This window comes from Condylura cristata, unplaced genomic scaffold, assembly GCF_000260355.1.
Source record: "Condylura cristata isolate star-nosed mole 26May11 unplaced genomic scaffold, ConCri1.0 scaffold00042, whole genome shotgun sequence".
In the NCBI taxonomy this organism is placed as follows: Eukaryota; Metazoa; Chordata; class Mammalia; order Eulipotyphla; family Talpidae; genus Condylura; species Condylura cristata.
Genome location: NW_004567143.1, coordinates 552,707 through 576,444, shown reverse-complemented (window position 1 = coordinate 576,444; position 23,738 = coordinate 552,707). Strand labels below are relative to the sequence as shown.

The window sequence follows — 23,738 nt, the reverse complement described above, 5'->3', positions numbered from 1 at the left end:
TCGCCGCCTCCGGGACCGGGGCCTCCGCAGTGCTGAGCCCACTGGACCCGCCACACAAAGAAGCGGTGTCCCGGCCAGGCGCCGCCCCCTCGGGCGCCCGAGCGGCCCGGAGGAAATGGGGAGGAGACTCCTCAGGAAACCCCTCCTCTCCTCCCGCTCCGGCTCCTCCCGGCTCCCAGCCCCAGCCCCAGCCCCAGCCCCAGCTCCCAGCTCCAGCTCCCAGCCCGGCCGCCGCGGCGCCGCTCACTGGTAGCCCCATCCCCGCCCGCCGTCCGCCCCGCTCCGCGCCCAGCCCTGCCCGGTCCGGCTGTCCCCGGGGAAGCTGCAGGGCGACCTGGTGAGTGGCGCCCTCGGGCTGGAGTGGACTCAACCTGGGCCTGGGCGCGGGCGGTGAGGGAGGCCGGAGTGGGGTCGGGGAGCGGGGCCGGCTGTGCCCAGATCGGGGGTGGCATCCGCTGTTTGTGCCCGCGTTCCCGCCCCCGGTGCTGCAACCTCGCGCCGCAGCGCTCCTGGTCTCCGGCTGCTGACATCTGATGGTTTGCTGGCTTTGTGTCGTCGAGTTACTCGCGGGCCTAACCCGGAGGAACCCCATCTGATGTGCAACTTTGTAGGATGCAAAGGGGGAGTCGAGGCTTGCTCTGGGCCACTCTGGCAGTGGCGACAGCATCGCTTCTGTCCTACTGCCCTTTGGCCTTTGCAAATACCGTCTCGGGGACTGAGAGCCTCGCCCGCTCGCTCTGGCCCCCCACCCCTCCCCGACTGGGATGTGTGTGCGTCTGTCTGTGTGTGTGTGTGTGCGCGCGCCCGCGCGCGCGTGCGTGTGTGTCAACGCGCACGCGCAGGGGGGAGTGTACCCCCGCCCGCCCAGACCTCGGTGCCAGCCGGACTGCAGAATTAGCTGCCAACCAGGGCTTTTCCGCTCAGCTCCCCTCCCTCCTCCCCCCTCCCACCTCCCCCCTCCCCAGGCCCTGTGCTGTCCGCCCTCCTCCCCTGGCGTCACGTCTGCTCTTTACGCGCTGGCTCTGGGCCTGGGAGGAAAGTCTGGCCCGGTGAGGGCCCTAGGAGGAAAGGGGGGGGATGGAGCGGAGACGGAGAACTTAGTGCTGACAGCCCCTGGGGGTCAAGGAAACCCGGTTGCCCGCACTCCCAGCTAATGAATAGGGGCACCTGGATTTTGTTTTATTACTAACTTTTTAGAGAGCCAGGTCCTCTCACTGCTGGGCTCCACCTCCCGCATCCGTGGGGAGGAATCTAGGGAGAGAAGTAGAGAAGTGAGCTGATTCAGAGAGGGCAGAGAGCCCCCGCAGGAACTTGGGGATAAGAGGGTGGGGTAAGAGGAAATAGGGGACTGAAAGAAACCCACGTCAAGCTTGTTTTCCTGGAGAGGTTGCTTGGGGAGCACCCGGAGGGGTGGTCTGACTTCTAAGGGGGCAGGCGTGGGTACACATGGCAGCCTGTTTGGTTTTTTACCATCTATTCTTCTACCTGTCTCACATATTCTTTTAACTATATGAGCTAAATCATTTTTTAAAGATTTATTTATGTATGCATACAGAACTGGGGTGCAGGCCAGAGGTGCAGGGGGTGAGAGGATTCACCAGAGACAGAGTGGGGAGCAGAACAGGCAGATTAATGAAGTTACACGGCTGAGGGGAGCAGCAGGCGATCAGGAGAGGTCTGCCATGTGGGTCGGCTCCGGGGCCAGGGATCAAACTCTCACCAAAGCCGATTGCACTGAAGCAGCTATGGCTTGCTTGTAGCGCTGAGCTTTAACCTGTTGTGCCACCAGGAAGGGCCCAGGGCTGAATCATTTTTAAATGGAAATCAAATAAGATTGAGCTGGGACTATGTAAGACAGTGGGGAGGGAGGGCTTGACCCGTCGCACTTGCAGCTTAGCAGAAGTTGAGGGAGGTTGGACAAGAGATTGCACAAAGGATCCACCGAGAAAGCAGCATGCAAAACGGCTGGCTGATCCTCATGGCTTTTCAAGGCCAGGGCCGCCATGTGCTGAGAAGGGGACCTCAGGTTTGCCCTTAAGCCACACGCACCATTCAGCCATCCCTCCAGGGGTTCCGGTTTGTTCTTGGGGCTCTGAAGAGCAGAACTCAGCCATGATCAACCCTTCCCCACTTCTGGGATTTGACAACAAGCTCTAATGCAGGCTGTGTTGGCATCAGCCAATGCAGGCCTGCGTCTACTTCCCTTCTGGATGCATCTCTCGAAAAGAAGCAGTTTAGCCTCGTGGAGCTGCTTAGTAGTAGGGACTTGGGGCAGGAGTTTTGTAAAGCTTTCTCTCTGGATGACAGGTTGTACCTGGGGTACCCTCTGCTTTCAAGGTGCCTTGGGTTCCAGCAAGCTAGAGGGGTCCATAGAGGGGCTGGTGGTGTGGAGGGGGAGGCCGGGGGAGGAAGAACCTTGCCAAAGATGGATGAGGAAGGTGGGAGAAGCAGGGGCCTCCTCCCGGCAGTGTGCGTCTCATAAAGCAAGGAGAACCAGAGTCAGAGAGCCCCAGGGAGGAGGAGTCCAGGCTTACTGGGGGGCAGTTGTGCAGCCTGGGGGAGAGGAAGAAAGATGTGTTAGGGCCAGTGAGGTGGGATCAGTTGATGAACCTAAATGTTCATAGACTCCGCCACTTACTGTGTGTTTTACTTTCTTGGTGCACTTTAGATTACCTGTGTTGTCACTGATCGTAATGGTAAGCCTATGACAGTGAGAGGCCGGAGAGGTGTAGAAAGAGAAAGAAGGCTGACCCCTCTCCCCCGCCTCCTGTACTGAATGTTAGCCTGTTCTTATGTGGCCTCCATGAACTTTCTAGGCCTGCAAAATGCTGGTACTTAACAGGTGTCTCTGGAACTTGAGAAGGTCTGGCTGGCCATCTACCACTTACCGTCTAGATTTGAACCAATAGGACATTTCCTGTGTCATGTTTTTGTTTTGTTTGCTTGCCCTTCTACAGTACTAGGACGCACCTCGGTTTATTGTGAAGTTTAAATCACTTTTGGAAAGCCCCTAGAATAGTACTGAAATATGCAAAGCACTGTCTATGTCATTACTACTGCTGACGTTACTAGTCCTGCTATTATTATTATCTTCTTTCGTGTGGAAATAGGTTTGTGTCCTACATACTATAGTGACTGGAAATTTTCACTTAAAAGATATCTAGGACAGTCTTCGAGGTAGATGCAAAATAGATTTAGCTTCTCCTTCATAATAGCTGTGTGGTTGTCAATCATACAGGTTGTATGATTCCCATATCCTCGCCCTGCTTTTCTGACAGCTGGCTAACATGACACCTGTCACTCAGCCCACAGGAAAGAGGACAGTGGCAGAGAGAAGGCATCTCAGGTGTTCTTGGCCTTCCACTCACTCCCCTGGGCTGCTGTCCAGCCCTGGAGCCTGGTAGAAGGAGAATTGGCAGAAAAGTCTTCAATCCTTTGCCTTTCTAATATCCAGGTCATCTGCCTATCACTTTGTCACTTCTCCATAGAACAGATCAAAATGCAACTAGTGAGACAAAAATGTCAGTTCCTCACTCTGAGTGTGCTTGGTGGGTCAACACTGATGGGAACATAGGTCCAGGGAGACACAGCCGGGGAGCAGCCTCTTCCGGTGCTGGCCCGGGGCAGTGGGCGTGGGGTAAGTGGAATTTGGACGGGGTGATTGGGGTAGAGATCCTGCGTGGTTCTAGACACACTCCTTGTCGTGGTCTGTGTCTCAGTTTTCATTTATCCACCGCCACATGCACCTTCACGTGGCAGTGAACCTCCTTGAACACACAGCTTAAATCTACCTCTTATTTCTGTAAGGAAGGTGACTGGACGCAGGGCCTGCTAGGGGCAGGTCCATCTTTGAAACTGTCTTAGCGTCCAGAGTCTCATTCCTTCCATCAGATTCTTGGGGTGTCTCCACAGCCTTTCCGACGTCGGACGCTGTATTTCCCTTCGTCTTTATCTTCATCTTCTCTTCATCTTGCTCCTTCACTGATTTTTTTTTTTTTTTTGGACATTCATATGGGCAACATTCATTATCTTGTCAATTAAATTCTCACTGACTAGTGAAGTTGAACGTATTTTCAAAGACCTATCAGCCATTTGCATGTTCTCTTCTGTGGGTCCTCTTCCCTTCGAAGGACGGGGTTTCCCTCTCCTTTGAGAGCGGGAACAGGAAAGAAAGTGAAGCGAGAATAGGCAAGGCTGTCCATGTTGCCAAGTATTCCGGAAGCTGCAGAGGTTGGGAGATGTGGCTGGCGGAGGCCAGGGCTGCCAGCCCTGGACACAAAACCCAGAGTGAAGCTAAGGTTTTTCCCTGTGGGTGAAGACAAAGCTCTGGAGGGTTCTTTGTCTGGGAAGTAATATAATGAATGGGTGTAGAAGAATAAAGTCGAGAACAGATACTACTGACTTAAGAACTGAATCTGTTTAGTAGAGAAATGAATCAGTGGAGAATTTGAATTAGGTTAGTGACCGTGTGATTGGAAACCGGGAACCAGACGTTGGCAGGACCCATGGCCAGTGGGAGTGGGATCCAGGAAGGGTCTCGGGACACGGATCCAAGTGGTTCGGCCACTGTCCTGGTTATTTGTGGTCACCAGTGAAAGCAAGAAAAAGACAAACTCTAGCTGACCCGTTGCTTGCTGTTGAACCTCTTCAATATTTCTCCAAGATTGATGTTACTCGTTTTTTTTTTTAAGACTTAATTATTTATTCGCACAGAAATGGAGTACAGGCCAGAGATGCGGAGGGTGAGAGAACCCACCAGAGACGGAGTGGGGAGCAGAACAGGCAGATGGACGAAGTACACTGCTGAGGGGAGCAGCGGGTGGGTCAGGAGAGGTCTGCCGCGCCCTGTGGTCACCTTCGGGGCAGGTGGGAATCGAACTCATGCGGAAGCGGCTTTAGCTTCTCAGTGCTGCGCTTTAACCCGCTGCGCCACCAGGGAGGGCCGATGTTACTCTTTTTAATAAGTAGGCACAGCGAATTTGTGGAACTTACCTAAGAGCAGTTAGCTTTGAGGAAAAAGAAAAATCTGAAGACTTGCCTTGTTTTGACGGCCGCTGCACCAGGTGCTGTGTGCGCTCCGTCAGGGTCTTGAGTGTGTCAGAACCTGAGCTTTGCCATCTGTGGCCTCGGGAAGCCATTGTCTATGCCAAGGACTTTTTCAAGGGCCCACAGAAATACTAAAGGTCAGAAAATTATATATGACTGGTATTGCCTCCAAAAATGGGAACAATAAAATCAGAATCAATAAAGCTTCATCCATTTTTAGGTCAGTTATTTTTGTTTGTTTGTTTGTTTTTTCATTTTAAAGGATTCCCTCCTAGGATATACTTAAATAGTTTACTCTAAGACAAGTAAATGTTTATGTTAAAAGATTTATTTATTTATTTATGAATACAATAACTGTGGTATAGACCACAGTGGGGTGGGGGTGATGAGAGGACTCCCCAGAGACAGAGTGGGGAGCAGAACAGGCAGATCTACTGAAACACACTGCTGAGGGGACCAGCAGGGAGACAGGAGAGGCCTGCTGCACCCTGTGGGTCAACTCGTTGGCCAAGGATCTAACTCGTGTTGCAGTGGCTGCAGACAGCTTCATAGAGCTGAGATCTGACCTCTTTCACCACAGGGAGTCCCTGAATGAAATAATTACAAGCCCATACACATGTGTGTAAGTGTCAGCCATCACCTTATGACTCACTATGTTCTGCTTTGGGGTGTCTGAGACCTAGATGTGAGCCATTAGGGACTTCCACACCTGTGACTGTGACCAAAGAACCTTCTCAGAAGACCCAGACTTTTCGGGCTGAATTCTGGGTTCCCCACGATGGTGTAACGAGATCGCTCTGGGAGCCGAGTGGGGTGTGGCAGGAGATAGCAGGCTGCTCCCGTCTTGGCTACCAGCAGCTGCTGCTACAAATGACCACAAATGAGTGACCAGAAACAACAGAAATGGATTCTCTCACAGCTCTGAAGACTTAGGATTTTGAGTTCTAGATATTGGGAAGGTTCATTCTTTCTGGAAGTTCTGAAGCTGGATTGGGCCCTTGCCTCTCTCATAGTGTCTGGGAGTTGCCTGCAGTTTGGCCTTGTTGGCTGATAAGAGCTTCTCTCCTGTCTCTGTCTCCATCTTCTCCAAACATTCTCTCCTGTGTATCTGTAGCTTGCTGTCCAAGTCCCCTCTCTTATAAGGCCACCAGCTGTTAGAGTCAGGCCCTCTCAAATCCAGCATGACCTCACCTGAACTCAAATATGTCCTCCAAGACCCCATTTCCAAATAAACTCCCATCCAGCAGAGCCGAGGGTTAGATCTTACCCATTTCTCTGGAGACACAACTTTGCTCACGTTCTTCACTCCTTTGATGTCCTTCTGGAGCAGAGAGTTGTCTGACCCATTTAGTTGGCCACGATGAAGAGGTCATGATGTATTCTCAGGGTTGGGGAGCCCAACACCCTAGGGAGGGCATACGAGAAACAGTGACCCCATCCGTGGAGGAGGGAGCCTTGTGCTCGACTGTCTACTTGTTCGCCTCATCTTCACCTAGCTGAGTCTCTGTTTTCCTCTCTGCAGACACCCATCCAGCCATGGCGACTCCCTCTGCTGCCTTTGAAGCCCTTATGAATGGGGTGACCAGCTGGGATGTCCCCGAAGACGCCACCCCGAGTGAACTGCTTCTGATCGGCGAAGCGGCCTTCCCCGTGATGGTCAACGATGTGGGCCAGGTGCTCATCGCCGCCTCCTCCTATGGCCGCGGTCGCCTGGTGGTGGTGGCCCATGAGGACTTCTTGGTAGAAGCCCAGCTCACTCCCTTTCTGCTCAACGCAGTGGGCTGGCTTTGTTCGTCCCCCGGGGCCCCAGTCGGGGTACACCCTTTCCTGGCACCCTTGGCCAAAATCCTCGAGGGCTCGGGCTTGGAGGCAAAGATCGAGTCGGAAGTGAAAGACTCCCTGGGGGTTTACTGTATCGATGCCTACAACGAGACCATGACCGAGAAGTTGGTCCAGTTTATGAAACGCGGCGGGGGCTTGCTTGTTGGAGGCCAAGCCTGGGACTGGGCCAACCAGGGTGATGAGGAGAGGGTTCTGTTCACGTTCCCCGGCAACCTCGTGACCAGCGTGGCCGGCATTTACTTCACCGAGAACAAAGGGGACGCGAGTTTCTTTAAAGTCTCCAAGAAGATGCCCAAGATCCCGGTCTTAGTTAGGTGAGTGTGTAGCCCAGGGGGGAACTGAGCTCGGGCTGAAAAACTGACGTGGTTCTCATCTTCACGTGGTTCTCCACCTAATGCTCCACTCAGAGGAAGTCACCATAATCCATCAAGTTTTATTTTATTTTGTTAAGGTCGATTTATTTATGTACACAAGAGCTGGGGGGCAGGCCAGAGGTGCTGGGGGTGTGAGTGATTCACCAGAGACAGAGTGGGGAGCAGAGCAAGCAGATGGACTGAAATACACTCCTGGGGGGAACAGTTGGCAGGACAGTGGCCGTTTGGGTCACTTCCCTGGCCGGGGATTGAACTCGTGCTGCAGTGACTGCGGATAGCTTCGTAGTGCTACACTTTAGCCCTTGCTCCACCAGGGAGGGCCCAAATCTGCCAGATTTTATAAATACGCTGAGACACAGGAGATACAAGATCCCCATTGCTGCCACCTTCTCGGAGCTCGGTGAGAGGAGAAACTTCTCAGTGACCTCAATCCCAGCCTACTCCACCCCCCCCCCCAAGCATCTAGCATAATACAATATATTGCTGATCCCAAGAGTGGGCATTGCTAATCCAGGAAAGTTGATAGGAGAAGGTTGGTTTTGACTGAAATGTGAGGAAGACAGAAATAGACCTGGGGGGCCCCACAAAGTCTGGAGAGCTGTGGGGGGCCCTAGAATGTCTAGCCAGAATGTCCAGACCCAGAGGGGGTCAGCATGAAAGAAAGAATTGGAGGACCCAGAAGTTGGGAGAATAGAAATAAGGGCTCACACTGTGTTACATCTGGGAGTGAGGAAAGGGCTTTACCTCTGGGGGCAAAAGTCCTGAAGATGGAACATGCCGGCCAGAGATGGCATGGCAGCACTGTGCTGCTGAGAACACCGTGGTCTCTGCGCCTTGCACAGAGCTGGACACAGCGGCTCAGCAGGGGCTTAGGAGGCCATCGCTGGGTGGATGAATGAGGGAAGTGGAAGAAAGAGCAGCCCCAGAAGTAGAAAGCAGGCCCAGGCCACTCCCAGCGTTACCCATTACAGCCCTCAGCATCCTTGGAGCCAAGAACACTGGTATTTGGACCAGTATTGATTATTTAAACACTGAATATGGGTTAGGAAAGGGTGAGTGGGGTTTTAAGGAAAGAATTATGGCCTCTCCTTGGCACGGAGCATCTCAGCATCCTCAGCTCCATTCTCTCCCGTGCAGTGATTGATCAGGTAAATCAGACTTGAGCTGACTGATCTCTTCATCCTAAGGAACGGGGAGGTAAGACCTGGCCATGATTCTGTTCAACAACCTGGTCCCCCTTCATTGTCTGACAGGGCATTTCCCTCCTAAAACTGTATCTCTTTGATTCTTTGCCTATGCCCAAATCATCTCTCACCAGCACTGAATCTGATTGGTGTGAGTGCATGTGTGTGTATGTTCACGCGTGTGTACACGCATGAGGTCAACTGGAGGCTAATATTTCTATCATGGAGACAATGGGTGACAATGCTGTTGGTTATTTACTAGGAACCTTTGCTTTGCAGCTCTTGATTCTGCTTATTCAGGTGGTTATTTTATGGCACAACTCACATACATCAGATGGGGCATTTTTTGACCAATTGAAGATGACATTAGTGGTTGTCCTGAGCTACTTGGCTGAGATGAAATAAGGAGAAAAGAAGTAAAAATTATAAAAGGATATATATATGCATAATATGTGTACATAATAGTGTATTATGTAGGTATTTATATATATATATATATATATAAAACTATAAAGAAATACTTGTCAATGTTTAGGTTGAGATTAGTAGAAGAAAAGAAATAACAAAGACCTCTTCTTTTTACCTCCAATTTTAACATTGGCTCTCCAGTGCTCAGTACTGCAAGGGACACACTGGCTCTTTCTCCCACTTGATGTGGTGCTGGTTACATATTTGTGTGGGTTTATTTGGGAGATTTCTACGCTATGCATTGGTCTGTTTCTGGTCTTGATCCAGAACCATACTCTTTTACAGCTGCTGTGTAGTAAAGCTTGAAGTTAGGAAGTTTGATCTTTTAGTTTTTCTCCTTTTCTTTCCAGGTTGTTTGGCTATTCAGGGCCCCTTGGAGTTCCATACAATTCTTGTAATTGTTTGCTCTATTTCTTTGGAAAAAAAAAAAAAAGTCTTCGGGATTTCCATAAGTGGTGGGTTCAGCCTGTAAATTGTTTTAGGTAACATGCCATTTTAAGGTTGTTTGCTCTTTCTATGAGCCAGGGATAGGTTTCCATTTCTTTGTGTCATATTTTATATAGTAGTCTTGTGGGTTTTTTTTTTTTTTTAAGATTTATTTACTTATGCATACAAGAGCTGGAGTACAGGCCAGAGGTATGGGGGTGAGAGGATTCACCAGAGACAGAGTGGGGGGCAGAACAGGCAAATCCACTGAAATACACTGCTGAGGGGAGCAGCTGCACCCTGTGGCTCACTCCCTGGCTGGGGATTGAACTCGTTCTTCAGGGGTGCTGATAGCTTCTGAGACTTTATCCCTTGCACCGCCAGGGAGGCCCTATGTCTTATGCTTTTCGTGTATAGTTCCTTCCCCTCCTCCTCATGTTTTTCCCAGATAGTTCATTCTTTTTGGTGCAATTGTAAATTGAATTTGTTTTAAATGTCTCTTTCTTTTAAGTCATCATTTGCATCTATGAATGCAACAGAGTTTTGTGTGTTAGCTTTGTATCCTGCTGCATGCTTCTGAATTCATTCATTATTTCTAGTAGTTTTTTCATAGGCTTTTGGATTTTTCTTTGTAGATTATCAAATCTCTGCAAATAGGGACAGTTCATGTCTCCTTTTCCAATATGGATTCACTTTATTTCTTCTCCTTGTCTAATTGCTCCAGCTAGGACTTCCAGTATTATGTTGAATAGTAGCGGTGAGAGTAGACATCCTTGTCTTGTATCAGATCTTAGTAGAAATGCTTTTAGTTTTCAGTTTGTTGTTGAAATATATCATAAATATAATATAAATAATAAATAAATATAAATGTCTATTTATATTATATTATACTCAACTTTGAGTGTAATAATTGTGATGAGCTTGTTCTACAAAGCCTTTGTTCAGATAAGTTCTGTTTATTCCCACTTTATTGAAAGCTTTATCATAAACAGATGTTAAATCTGATTCGATTTTGTGTGTGTGTGTGTGTGTGTCAGTTGAAATAATCATGTGTTTTTTACCTTCCATTTTGTGGATCTGGTGAATAAATGGATGTCTTGTTTAATTTTTTTTTCATTTTTTAAAGTGTTACAACCTAAGCCTACAATAGAATTTTTTTATCTTTGTATATTATTCCTTCATTCATTGTAGTCTTACAATATTTTCATCTTACTCTAGCCATTATTTTGAATTGTGTTCATAAATATCTTCTTTCTGTATAACTTTAACATTACATTGGATTCAGTTTTGGGGAATCTAGTGAGTTAGAGCTTATTGAATCATTTCCCTGTTATTGAGCCTTTGAATCCGTCTCCACTCTTGTTGTAATAGGTAATACTGTGTAAAATACCCTCAAAACTTCTGAGAAATACTAGACAACACAAGACTCAGAGAAGCTCCTATGACTACTTATAAAAGGAAGAGTATTTCCATCGCAGGCTGAGTGAGTGAGGTCAATGTGAAAAGCTCAGTGGATTTTGTTACCCTACAAAAAGTGTCTTCCATTTTAACCACCCATTTGAATATATGAGTATGAATTAAGATAGTGTGAATTAAGTGATTGATAGCCCATTTCTTTTCAAATTAAATCTAAAGAATTGATATGTGTGTCTTCCCTTATGCCAATACCAGTGTTTTGATTCTTGGCTTCCTAATATGTTTTGAAATTAGATTATACTTGATTATATGGAAATTAGATTACACATATCTAAAGAATCAAAACACTGGTATTGGCATAAGGGAAGACACACATATCAATGGAATAAAAGATCTTGGGACCCTCTCAGCCTTCTTAGTGAGTAAACTACCTTCAATTCTATGAAGATGAATCAAATTTTTAAAGGAAGGAATCACTACTTTTTGGATCAAAAAATAAAGCCCCAGGGATTTCCTGGTGGTTCCAAAGGTCTAGTCTCAGCACTGTGAAGCTATCCACAGACCGCTGGCTAGGGAGTGACTCTCATGGCGCAGCAGACCTCTCCAGTCTCCCCACTGCTCCACTCAGCAGTGGGTTTTAGTCAATCTGCTATTCTGCTCTCCCCACTCTATCTATGATGAGTCATCCCTGCACCTCTGTCCTATGCCCCAGCTCTGGTATGCATAAATAGATAACTCTTTTTTAAAAAATAAATACATAGACTTGGTGATGGGAAACCCACGGGGATTACAACTGAGATGGGGGGGAAATGTACAAAATGATATAAAAATAAACTTTTGTAAAATAAATAAATAAAATAAATAAATAAATAAATAAAGCCCCAAGTAATAAAATCAGCTGATGGAATGAGAATACCCACAGATGTCAGATAAGGAGGCCTTGGCGTCTCCACCCTCACTGCCTGCCTGGGAATTCCAGATTATAAAGTGATTTCAGAATTTTGAAAATGGAATGTCTATTTGGAATTTAGTTCACATGAACAAGAAAAAAATGACAAATATTTTGAAGGTAGACATGAATATGTCTCCCCACGTAGTTTGGAAAATAAAATATCTGAGCAGATTTAATAAGCTTATTTATAACAAGGATCCACAAATCCCTTGAACATCATTAGCAATTTGTGGAATGCTAATTCTAGATCCTAACCAGGCTTGGCAAGAGTGAGTGAGTATCCCTGCCTGAACTTGTACTCTGCTTCTACGACAGTCACCAAAACCCACAACTTGATGTAGACATACTCCCTTAGGTAGTTATCAGTTTCCTCCTAGAAAAATTTTAACATGTCCACTTTCCCTGGTTGGCCTACAGATTCAGTCCAGTCCAATGTGATGATTCTAGAATTAAATGTGCACATGAAAGTAACAAGTATAATCTCATTTCAAAACAAGCTAAGAATCAAAACACTGGTATTGGCATAAGGGAAGACACACATCAATGGAATAAGCTGTGTACTGCAGAAAATAACTGATTTATGGTCAGTAATTTTTGACCTTGACAAAGGTAATTCAGTTAGGAAGGGAGAACCTTTCAACCTATGGTTTTGGAGCAACTGAGCACTTTTTTTTTTTTTTTTAAGATTTATTTATTTGTGCATACAGAACTGGGGTACAGGCCAGAGGCTCAGGGGCGGTGAGAGGCTTCACCAGAGACAGAGTGGGGAGCAGAAGAGGCAGATGGACAAAGTACACTGCTGAGGGGAGCAGCGGGCAGGTCAGGAGAGGTCTGCCGCACCATAGCGTCACCTCCGGGGCAGGCGGGGATCGAACTCATGCAGAAGTGGCTTTAGATTGTCAGTGCTGTGCTTTAACCCTCTGAGCCACCAGGGAGGGGCGCAACTGGCCTTGAAAAAGAAAAAATGGTGTACGATTGACCCTGAACTTACAAAATGCTGAAAAAGAAAACTATTTTATTATTATTATTATTGTTATTATTATTATTTTGGCATCACCAACTTAATGATAGAGTAAGATGTTGCTTGAGAAATAGAAATGTCACAAAGTTAGAACATTCTGATTGGCCTGCCTGGTGACTTTGCTCTCTGGGAAGATGGTATTGTGAAGCCAGATTATCCTCACCATGTGAATCTGGAATCAGAGCAAGGAGAACTAGCTGAGTGGTTTGAATTTTAGTGATTCTAAGAGTGATGGCTCATCAAGGAAAGTGATGCCTTCCTCCTCAGGAAGGGGTTGTGCCCGCTACGAGGACTCCAGTTTCCCCACCAGTTAATGATACCCACGACTAGCACACCCCCTGATTCCAGAGCTTTCTTACAACCAAAGTCAGTGCTCAGGCTCTCCCTTTGCTCACGAGAATGGCAGCACCGACACTGGAGTGTCAGGCTTACACTCTGCCTCTTCCATCAGCCGTGTTACAAGGTGTCTGGACCCACTTCCCATTTGCAATGATGGAATTCCTGAGGTCTTTTGTGGGGCATGGAGTGGGTTGTTACCCACAGATAGGATCAGAGGAACAGCATATATATACGCCTCCTTCCATGAGCCAGCCATGAATACATGGACTGCTGGTGTGGACGGAACGGAGCTCTGGGGCTCAGGTTACCAGCGGGTCCCACGACCATCCCTGCCCTGTCTTTACACAGTGATTCTTCACTAGCCTGGGAACTGGGCTCTCCGTTGACTTTATTTGCAGGAGATTATAAACAGGAAATTTACAAACAAAATCCTTTATAAGAATGGAACCAGAGGCCCTCCCTGAGGGCGCAACAGGTTAAAGCACAGCACTATGAAGCAGGAGCTCAATCCCTGGACAGGGGGTGACCTACATGGTGTGGCAGATCTCTCCTGACCCCCCTCTCCTGCTGCTCCCCTCAGCGGTATATTTCAGTCAATCTTCCTGTTCCACTCCCCACACTGTCTCAGGTGAATCCTCTCCCCCTTCACAATGGCCTATACTCCAGTCCTGCATGTATAAATAAGTAAATCTTTAAAACAAAAAGACTGAAACCAGCCTTTCCCATTGAGTTCTTTATATAATGCTTCAAAGGCTGAGCTCACTCTTAAATCGAGACTACTCAGCAATTGAGATCGCCTTCAGAGAACTTATATGCCCAAGAATGAGCAGAGTGGAGCGAACTTTCTCTTTTCCCCCTCAAACAAACCTCCCTACCGAGTGAAGTCAGCTCTGCCCACTTTGTGCACCTGCACGTGCTAACCACAATATCATAGTGGACACGTGTACAGCAGGGCCCATCCTCGCCCAGTAGAAAGTCTACACAAAACAGTCGGCCACCCAGAACTTTACTAATAGCCCGCTGTTGGCAGGAATCCTGACTCTAACGTAAACAATGGATTAGCACATATTTTGGGTGTGAGATGCATGTCACACCTTATTAAGATCAATCAGGTAGGCGAGAGAAAAGAAAGGCATGGAGAAAATCATCAGGAGGAGAAGGTCCATTCACAGCACCCAGGTATTATCGACACTGAGTTGATGGCATCCGCTCACTAGAAAGTCCACCCAGGGTACACCCAGGGAGCTCAGCCCGTGATGCCCGGCGCTCCCTGTGTCAGTGAAACCTGCAGCCGGTCTTCTCAGAGCTGCGCCTCTAACCCAGCACTCCGTGTCTTGCAGCTGCGAGGACGATCTCTCCGAGGACAGGAGCCAGCTCCTGCAGGGCATCTCGGAGCTGGACATCACCAACTCCGATTGCTTCCCGTCGCAGCTGCTGGTGCACGGGGCCCTGGCCTTCCCGCTGGGCCTGGACTCCTACCACGGCTGTGTGATCGCGGCCGCCCGCTACGGGCGTGGCCGGGTGGTGGTGACCGGCCACAAGGTCCTGTTCTCCGTGGGGAAGCTGGGCCCCTTCCTGCTCAACGCTGTGCGCTGGCTGGACGCGGGCCGCCGCGGCAAGATCGTGGTGCAGACGGAACTGAGGGCGCTGAGCGGGCTGCTGGCCGTGGGGGGCATCGACGCGAGCGTGGAGCCGCATCTGACCAGCGACGCGAGCGTCTACTGCTTCGAGCCCATGAGTGACGTGGGGGTCAAGGAGCTGCAGGAGTTCGTGGCGGAGGGCGGGGGGCTGTTTGTGGGCGCCCAGGCCTGGTGGTGGGCCTTCAAGAACCCCGGCGTGTCCCCTCTGGCCCGGTTCCCAGGAAACCTCCTCCTCAACCCCTTCGGCATCAGCATCACGAGCCAAAGCCTGAACCCGGGGCCCTTTCGCACCCCGAAGGCGGGGATCAGGACCTATCACTTCCGCTCCACCCTGGCCGAGTTCCAGGTCATCATGGGCAGGAAGCGCGGAAACGTGGAGAAGGGCTGGCTGGCCAAGCTGGGGCCCGACGGCGCGGCCTTCCTGCAGATCCCCGCCGAGGAGATTCCCGCCTACATGTCGGTGCACCGTCTCCTGCGGAAGCTGCTTAGCCGCTACCGGCTCCCGGTCGCCACCCGCGAGAACCCCGTGATCAATGACTGCTGCCGGGGCGCCATGCTGTCGCTGGCCACTGGCCTGGCCCACTCCGGAAGTGACCTGTCTCTCTTAGTCCCAGAAATTGATGACGTGTACAGCAGCCCCTACCTGCGCCCGTCGGAGTCGCCCATCACCGTGGAGGTCAACTGCAACAACCCAGGTGAGGCAGGAAGAGGGGACCAGGGGCGTGCTGACGTCAGCAGCTCCCTGCAGGGGCCCGATGTCCAGCGGGCATCGCCACCCTCCGCTGTGCAGATGGGGGTGAGGGTGGTGACATTTGCAGCTGAGTCGGGGAGGGGTGGAGGGGACCGGCAGCACTCCTGAGGAGGCTGGCGAGGAGGGATCAATCTCCCCCTCGCTTTCTGGCAGGCACCAGATACTGCTGGATGAGCACCGGGCTCTACATCCCCGGGAGGCAAATCATAGAGGTCTCACTGCCTGAAGCTGCCGCCTCTGCGGACCTGAAGGTAAGGCTCCACCCCTCACCTGGAAATGTGGGTCCCAGGGCACGTGTATGTATCCATTAAACCCTACTGGCAAGGCAGGGCACGTACCTCCTCCCGCATCTTCGGGATGAGGCAACTGGGCACGAAGAGCTAAGTGCCTGACTTAAATGTGTGGGTCTGATACCTCAGGTGGCTCAGATCTGGCCAACTTCCGTCTTGTGCACGTCACTTACACCATCAAGGGGGATCAGAAAGGGACCCCACGGCAATGTGGTGCCACGTGGTGTGTCTGGTAACCGTTTGTCCCCTTTCTGTACTGTGTCCATCTCCCACGCAGCGAGGTATCTGACCAGCATCCCTGCCTGCCCAGCCCACCTCTGCTCAGTCACTTTCACATACTCACACTCTGTTTTGAAGATAAGTTGCTGCCTATGCCCCCCTGAGGGTCCCTGTCACCCTTCTGTGTCTCTGTCTATCCTGGGGCCTGTTTAGCATAAGCCCCAGAAAAACAACCCAGGACTCTACCAACTACGGGACTCATTCTCTCGGTCCAGGAGGGGGCAGCAGGTGAGCCGCCCAGATCAGCGGCCCCACGGCCCCCGCTCCCATCCACAAGACACATGATTCCCTCTGCCATTCCTAGGCAGCCTGGGTTCTGTAGGAGAGGCCCCGAGAGCCCAGGAGGGGCTGCCCTCACAAGGCCAGCCTGGGGGTCACAGCTGGTGCTCCCTGGCCACATCTCAACATGACTCTTTGTGGGGCTTGGAACACAATTCGGCCTGTATGAGCTGGGGGAAGGATAGTCTCATGGGGTTAGTGCACACGACATGTGTGGTGGACAGGCTGGGGTGCAGGGGACCCCGGGAACCTTCCTGCCTCCGCCTCCTGCTCACCCGTCTGTGCCGGAGGTGACTCTGGGGGGGTCTGTCTGCTCCAGGTACAGATTGGCTGCCACACGGACGACCTGACCAGGGCCAGCAAGCTGTTCCGAGGGCCTCTGGTGATCAACCGGTGCTGCCTGGACAAGCCCAGCAAGTCCATCACCTGCCTCTGGGGGGGCCTGCTCTACATCATCGTGCCACAGAGCAGCAAGCTGGGCTCCGTGCCCATCACCGTCAAGGGTGCTGTGCACGCTCCCTACTACAAGCTGGGTGAGCGGGGGCCTGGCACGCACCCAAGACCAGGGAGGGGAGGCATTTGCTCTTTAGTATAGGAAGACAGGGACGGGAGGTGAGCTTCTCCGCTCTGCAGCCACAGGGATGAAAAGCCAAACCATGTCCCGGAGGAAATTCATGGAAGCATGGAAAGAGAGGACGTGGTGGCTGTGACCTTGGCGCCTGCCTGGGGTTCTAGCTCGGTGCTGCACCAGCAGGGATGGGGAAAAATGAGGTTCAAACCTCTGGCCTGTCTTCCAGGGGAGACATCCCAGGAGGAGTGGAAGAGGCGGATCCAGGAGAATCCAGGGCCCTGGGGGGAGCTGGCCACCGACAACATCATCCTGACTGTGCCGACCGCCAACCTCCGCACGCTGGAGAACCCCGAGCCGCTGCTCCGTCTCTGGGACGAGGTGATGCAGGCGGTGGCCAGGCTGGGTGCAGAGCCCTTTCCTCTGCGCCTGCCTCAGAGGATCGTGGCCGACGTGCAGATCTCAGTCGGTGGGTGCTCCCCTGTGCCGCCCCCAGGTCTTCCAACAGTCAACAGGGGCAGCCAGTGGAGAAAAAGGCTTTCCTAGCAGATGTAGAAGATGCAACCCTTGCCATTTAACGGGAAATCCAAGCGTATGCCCAAAATACAGACTCGGCTGCCTCCGCCCTCGAACATTGCCGTCCGCCCACATCTCCAGCAGTGTGGGGTGGTTCGGTAATGTCATCCCTTCAGCAAAGGTTGAAGAGGCCATTTACAGGGGACTGTTGATGGCCTAAGGAAACAGGGTGAGACCCTGTGACGTGGAGAGAGCAGGTACCGAGCCACATGGCCCCATGGTGTTAAAATATGCAGCTGATCACACCGTGGTGCTGTGGGGGGTGCAGAAGGTCTGTTGCTCTCCCCCAGGTCCATCAGGGGACTCCGCAGAGTGGGTAAGACATCAGAGACCTTGACCAAGGCTCCAGTTGTTGGGAGAAGGACTTGAGTAACTTGAGTAACAACACACCGCTCTCCTCCCTTCCTGCCTGTGACTATGCAGGAGTCTGACTTTTCCTAATAACCTGTCCTTTTCAAAGAAAATACGCTTAAGAAGAAACTGAAATGAGATCTCTACAAATAAGTGTGTGTGGGGGGGTGGTAGGTATAGAAATTATAGAACCCCAAAATTTCCAGCCTGGTTCTCTTGGCTGACATAAGTGGCCGCTATAAAGTCATTGATTTTGGGCAACTCTGTGCCTACATAAAGGCCTCAAAGGCCTGCACGGTGAGGACATGGGAGAAGAAGGCAGACTCGCATGGCAGACCTCTCCTGACCACCCGCTGCTCCCCCCAGCAGTGTGCTTCCTCGGTCTGCCTGTTCTGCTCCCCACTCTGTTTCTGGTGAAGACTCTTGCTGCCCCTGCACCTCTGGCCTGTACGCCATTTCTGTCTGCATAAGTAAATAAAATCTTTAAAGAAAAAAAAAAGAAGTCAGGCTCGCATGGGCAGGAAGGCTTAGACCAGCAGCAGAACATGACCTCTGTCTGTTCTCTGCCCTCCCGTGGCGCGCTCGCTCAGGCCAGAGTGAGCAGAAGGGCACCTGACTGAACGAGCTGTGGAAAGAGGCGAGCCGGGGAGGGTGTCAGTTTGGAGCAGTAGAGGGCTCCTCTCACCTGGGGCGCCCTGGAGTGATGAGGCTGAGCGCTGTGGCGGGAGCTCACCCAGCCTCTGTCCTGTGTTCCCAGGCTGGATGCATGCCGGCTATCCCATCATGTGCCACCTGGAGTCTGTGCAGGAGCTCATCAACGAGAAGCTCATCAGAACCAAGGGGCTGTGGGGCCCTGTGCACGAGCTCGGCCGCAACCACCAGCGGCAGGAGTGGGAATTCCCGCCACACACCACCGAGGCCACCTGCAACCTGTGGTGTGTGTACGTGCACGAGACGGTCCTGGGCATCCCTCGGGGCCGCGCCAATATTGCTCTGTGGCCCCCAGTTCGGGAGAAGAGAGTGAGGATCTACCTGGGCAAGGGTCCCAATGTGAAAAACTGGAATGCTTGGACGGCACTGGAGACATACCTACAGGTAAATGCCCGACACGGAGGGAAACGTGCAGCAAGGTTCGTAGGTGATGGTCTGGTGGCCCAGGAGAGGCCCCGCTCCACATCCCCGTGCTAGACAAAGCCCGGATGTGACAGCTCCATTTGAACACGCCTCTGCGGGACCCTGGAGTGAACCCACCGGGCAGAGTCCCCCCCTCCTGCTCCCACGCCATGTTCTGGAGGACTCTGGGAGAGTAGGTAGGAAGCCGTGAGGAAGCTGAGCAATAGTAGAGCAAGCGTCGCACTGTCAGGATGCCACCACCACGGGCTTTCACCCAGGCGGCTGACACTGGAGCCTGGCTATGCCGGCTGACAATGTCCGAAACCAGTGACCCTCCCCGACACAATGAGCGGGCTGTGAACGGTGTTTATCTGCGGATGCAGAACACCTCTGCCTCTCTCGGCCCCCCTCAGCCAATCCAGGCACCCCGCTGGCCTGGAGGTGGGCTCACCGTTGCCTTTGAATTGTCACTCAACGCCCCCGTCCCCTGTCCCTTCCCTGGTTGTTCTCAGCTCACTGTGGAGTGTCATTACCTTGGGTGCTCGGGATAGTTCTGGTTCTTCCACCTGCTCGAGTTTCTCATTCGTTCTCCACAGCCTTGAGAACAATGGTGCATGTGCTAGAGAAGCCCAGCCTTGGGTGAGGGGCACTTCACCCCAGAGACGAAGTTCTCGTTCGTGGCATAAAGTTGAGGGTGGTCTAGGGAGCCGTTCAATGTTGAGATCCATGACGCAGCCAGGCTCTGTTTCCCAGCTCGGGGAGGGCTGCCTTTTTCTAAACATAGCCTGATGCTTAATTCGAGTACAGCTGTCTGCTTCTACTTCCCCCCTCCTTCTCAAAGGCCTTGAAAACTGACATAGGCCTGTGATTAGTGAGGGTTCCCCGAGGCCATGGTAGGGAAAGGGAGCTCCCCTGGTGTTTGTGTTTAATCTTGCAACTCTGAGAGATAGAATTTTCTCATTTCAGCCATTTTAAATGCTATGTGATATCCTACTGCGACTTTCCTAAGCCAGTGAAATGTATGAATAATTTTATTAGTAGTAAATATGGATTGTGGCAGCTATGACCCCAGTCCTTATTTTTGAGCATCTACTTTGCGATGAGCTCTGTGTAGTGTGAGGTCCTTCTTAACATCAGAAATGAGAGGCAGGAGGACATGTGGCCACAGGTAAATTGGGAGAGAGGGGTGGTAAAGGGGTTCATCTTACAGTTCCTGCCTCTGTTACCATGATGGCTGGGCCGTGTTGGTAGACAAGATGTCTCATCCTGCTTTCTTCTCCTTTCTAGCTCCAGGAGGCCTTTGGCTGGGAGCCATTCATCCGTATGTTCACGGAGTATAGAAACCAGACCAACTTGCCCACAGACAACGTCGACAAAATGAATCTGTGGGTGAAGATGTTCTCCCACCAAGTGCAGAAGAATCTGGCTCCGTTCTTTGAGGCCTGGGCCTGGCCGATCCAGAAGGAGGTGGCGACCAGCCTGGCCTACCTGCCCGAGTGGAAGGAAAATATTATGAAATTGTACCTCCTCACACAGATGTAAGGAGTGCCCAGCGAGGTGGCAGGTAGAGAGGTTTGGGGAGGTAGGCAGAGCTGGGGGTCACTCCTCGACCTCTGTGTCACAGGCGTCCAGCTTTGTCCTCCCAGCTAGTGCTCCCGTATCCTGGTTCCCAGTCTCCAGGCAGTGGGTGAAGGACGCGGCAGAAAGTGGAAGCAGGTTTTCTCAGGAGCAGAGCCTTTAGTGGGGGGCTGAGCCCCTCCTGTGGCCTCTCAGATTCCCTCAGGAGCCCAGATCAGTCCTTTGGGCACTGTCACCAGCCGTGATCCACAGAGGGCCGTTCTCTTCCTGACACCCCGAGGCCTCTCTGGGGCTTGAGTTTTGATCACTTTTCCTACAACCTACCCACGGAATCCAATGGAAGCATGATTTGCCTGGGTATCCAACCAGGCAGCTCCTTCGTGACTCATATATTTTTGAGTCTTGGGTGGTTTTCAAAGAGCTTGAAAGACAGCCTGGTGTAGTGGAAGGAGTCCCTCAACTAGGGTTAGCTTTGGGAATGACCTTTAACTTCTGTGCTCCTGTTTCTTTGTGTGTGGAATGGGCGTGCAGTTCCCGCCTCAAGGGCAGCTGTGAAGATCGTCCTGAGGAGGACGGCACCTTCCAGGCAATGCTCTGTTTCCTGCCAGTCTGCAGCTTAGAGAGCTCCCTGTTCTCTCTCCTCTCCCCACATCTGGAGCTGGAGACTGTCAGCTCTCACACACACTCCCCGAGTCCAAATCCTGGTCTGTCACCTCTTGGTGGTAGTACTCTGGGCAAGCTACTTAACTCTTTTGTGACTCAGTTTTCTCATTTATAAAATGGGACCTATTTTGTAGGATGATTGTGACGATTAAATTGTAGTACTTCTCAACTGATAGAAAGTTGGCTATCAGCAGGCATTAGCAAGCAGGCATGAGAAAATATCAGCTACCGTTTTTATTACCTACTCCACGCTGAGCAGCCTCACGCTGGACTTCACTGTGGGTGGCAGTTCGGGTGCAGTAGGATGACTTCCTGCACTTTCCACACCCAACTCCTGAAGGTTCCAGTTCTGCTTTAGGCTCCTACAGGAAAGGCTCTAAATCCACAGCAGGTTTTAAGAGCTACTTGGGGTTTAGTCTCTTTATTCCATCCCATCTTTCAGGTAAAAAAATCTCTTCTTGGATTAGGTCAAGAGGGGAAGTTACTTGAAAAGCCAGAGCAATTCCGTGAGGGTCTCTATGTGTTGCCCACAATAGACAGAGCCCAGTGGTGGAGTCTGTTACTTCTGCAGTATTGCAGACACCCACCCCCGTGAGAGTCACCACACGCACAGAGAAACCTTGACTCCAACTAGCTCAACTGGGGGCAGTAGATCCACATTTGATTGAGTGATAACATATTGAGACGTTTTCACGAATGTTGTTCTCATCTCATTCAGAATCTCCTGTTTCTTCGTAGTTTTAACTTGAGTTGGGATACTGATGTCTTTATTTAGCCAGTTCTCCTTTAACTCATTAATTTGTATTTAGTTATTTTAACACACCACTTTCTTTGCTTTATTGGGGCACAGAGATTATGACATTTGACCCAGATGACATTTTTATTTCGATTCCTTTATCATATCATTTCTTCATCATGGCACTGATTGTTCCTGTGAGTACTTATCACAGATGTTAACTGTTCATTCAACACTGGAAATAGTTATCAGTTAGGAGGTGACTGGGTATGTACCCCACATTATACTGGTGCTTTTATGTAGGTTGTTTCATTTAATATTCATGAGAAACTTATACATTGGAAATTTATTGCTCCCACTTTATGAGTGAGCAAACTGTGTTTTATAGAGACCAAGTAATTGCCTACAGTCTGACTGCTAATTGCTAATAGGTGGTAAATCTGGGATTTGAACCCAGGCATTCTGCTTACAGAATAGGTGTTAATAACGGCAATGCTTTGAATGATCAAGTAAATGAGTAAATGAAGAAACCAACCAGCAATTAGAAGGACCTCGAAGTCCTCACTTGCCAGTGTTTGGGTTGCTACTAATCCCTCATCTCATTTTGTCAGAGCAAAACGCCCCTTTTATTTTCCTGAATATCAGTTCAAAGGAAGAATGTATGGTAGGTCCCTCAGTTACCTTACTGGATTAAAATAATGGGTTATTTTGGTAAAGTACCTGACTCCCAAAGTCCCAGACACTGCATGTTATCAGAAAAGATATTAGATCCTTAGTCATTTAGAAGACTATATCCACTCTTGCAAAGTAATTCATATCACCTCCATGTCTAATGCCTCCAGTGGAGCTTTGAATTTAAGATGATGAACTGAATGTGTAAGTTTATCTCCCCTCCCTCTCCAGGCCCCACTGAAGTTGACGTCAAGAAACACAAAAGAGAATTGACACATCTCAGCAAAGAACCCTGAAGGAATTTGGTCATCCGTGAAGATCTCAGCATCTTTTTGGAATGGAGCGAATGGCTAAAGCTTGAAAATGAATGGAAGAGTGAAGGTACCTTTCAGAGAGAATTTAAGCTGATCTGAACAAGTATCGTATCCCCAAAGAGACCTGCAAAGTGTATCTACTAATGAGTTATCCCAGTTGTAAAATTAACTCCCACCCCATTCTACCCCAACCCTATGACAAAATACAGGTGGTCTCCTGATAGTGCCAGTTACAAATCTATTGTTGTTTTTGCTATTGTTGCTGTTGTTGTCTATATAAAGGAGTTCAAACTGGCTGAGGAGAGACAGGTTCTCAAGGAAAAATTCTCTTTTTGTGGAAATGAGTAGTCCCCTAGCCTTTTAGCAAAGTCTAATTCTAGCAAGTGAGAGCCCTACCCACGTGGGGCTTCCAACAGAGAGAAAGGCTCACCGGAGAAGCAGATCCAATCATGCAGTAGCAGCAGAAACCCACACCGGCTGCTTTAAAAGTCAGCAGTTACATTGATTCTTAGGTGCCAGTGGTCAACAAGCAATTTCCAAGCATTGGACACGGGGCTGAGGCAGAGGGTAGGAGTAGGGAGGAGCATGTGAGAAAAATGGATTCAAATTAGATTTGCAAATTACAACCGATACCGAAGGAAACAGAGTTTCTTAAGCTTAAGCATCTGTACCTTCAGAAAGAGTTGAGACATGCTGTGCTACTACAATGAGAAGTAAAACTGAATAGGAAGAACCCTCTGGACGGTAAATAAGGCCTCCAAAAACAGTGGACAGACTGGAGACAACAATCAAGCGACTCTCCCTACGATAGAGAGCAACAAAGGAATAGCGAGAAATATGAATAAGAAAAGAGAGATAGT

General features: G+C 50.2%; 1 protein-coding gene across 2 annotated transcripts; it reads left to right on the top strand.

The window, feature by feature from the left end:
* The first annotated feature begins 238 nt into the window (after positions 1–238).
* Positions 239–23,501, top strand: LOC101625974 (TRPM8 channel-associated factor 1). 2 transcript variants are annotated; one of them, XM_004694408.2, is made up of 9 exons: positions 239–337; positions 6,569–7,202; positions 14,409–15,403; positions 15,613–15,710; positions 16,627–16,840; positions 17,105–17,344; positions 18,560–18,897; positions 20,203–20,453; positions 22,796–23,501. In XM_004694408.2, the coding sequence occupies exons 2-9, from the start codon at positions 6,583–6,585 to the stop codon at positions 22,803–22,805; spliced, it is 2,766 nt and encodes a 921-aa protein (XP_004694465.1). In that variant the 5' UTR covers positions 239–337; positions 6,569–6,582; the 3' UTR covers positions 22,806–23,501. The 2 variants fall into 2 exon arrangements, with proteins under 2 accessions (XP_004694465.1, XP_012589355.1); XM_012733901.1 differs by having other exon boundaries at positions 260–337; positions 20,203–20,479.
* Positions 23,502–23,738: the final 237 nt, after the last annotated feature.

Bases quoted from the DNA above. Each gene is read 5' to 3' on its own strand.
- LOC101625974 (XM_004694408.2), top strand. From the start codon at position 6,583: ATGGCGACTCCCTCTGCTGCCTTTGAAGCCCTTATGAATGGGGTGACC. The intron at 7,203-14,408 runs GTGAGTGTGTAG...CGTGTCTTGCAG, and splicing joins AAGATCCCGGTCTTAGTTAG to CTGCGAGGACGATCTCTCCG. The intron at 15,404-15,612 runs GTGAGGCAGGAA...GCTTTCTGGCAG, and splicing joins GGTCAACTGCAACAACCCAG to GCACCAGATACTGCTGGATG.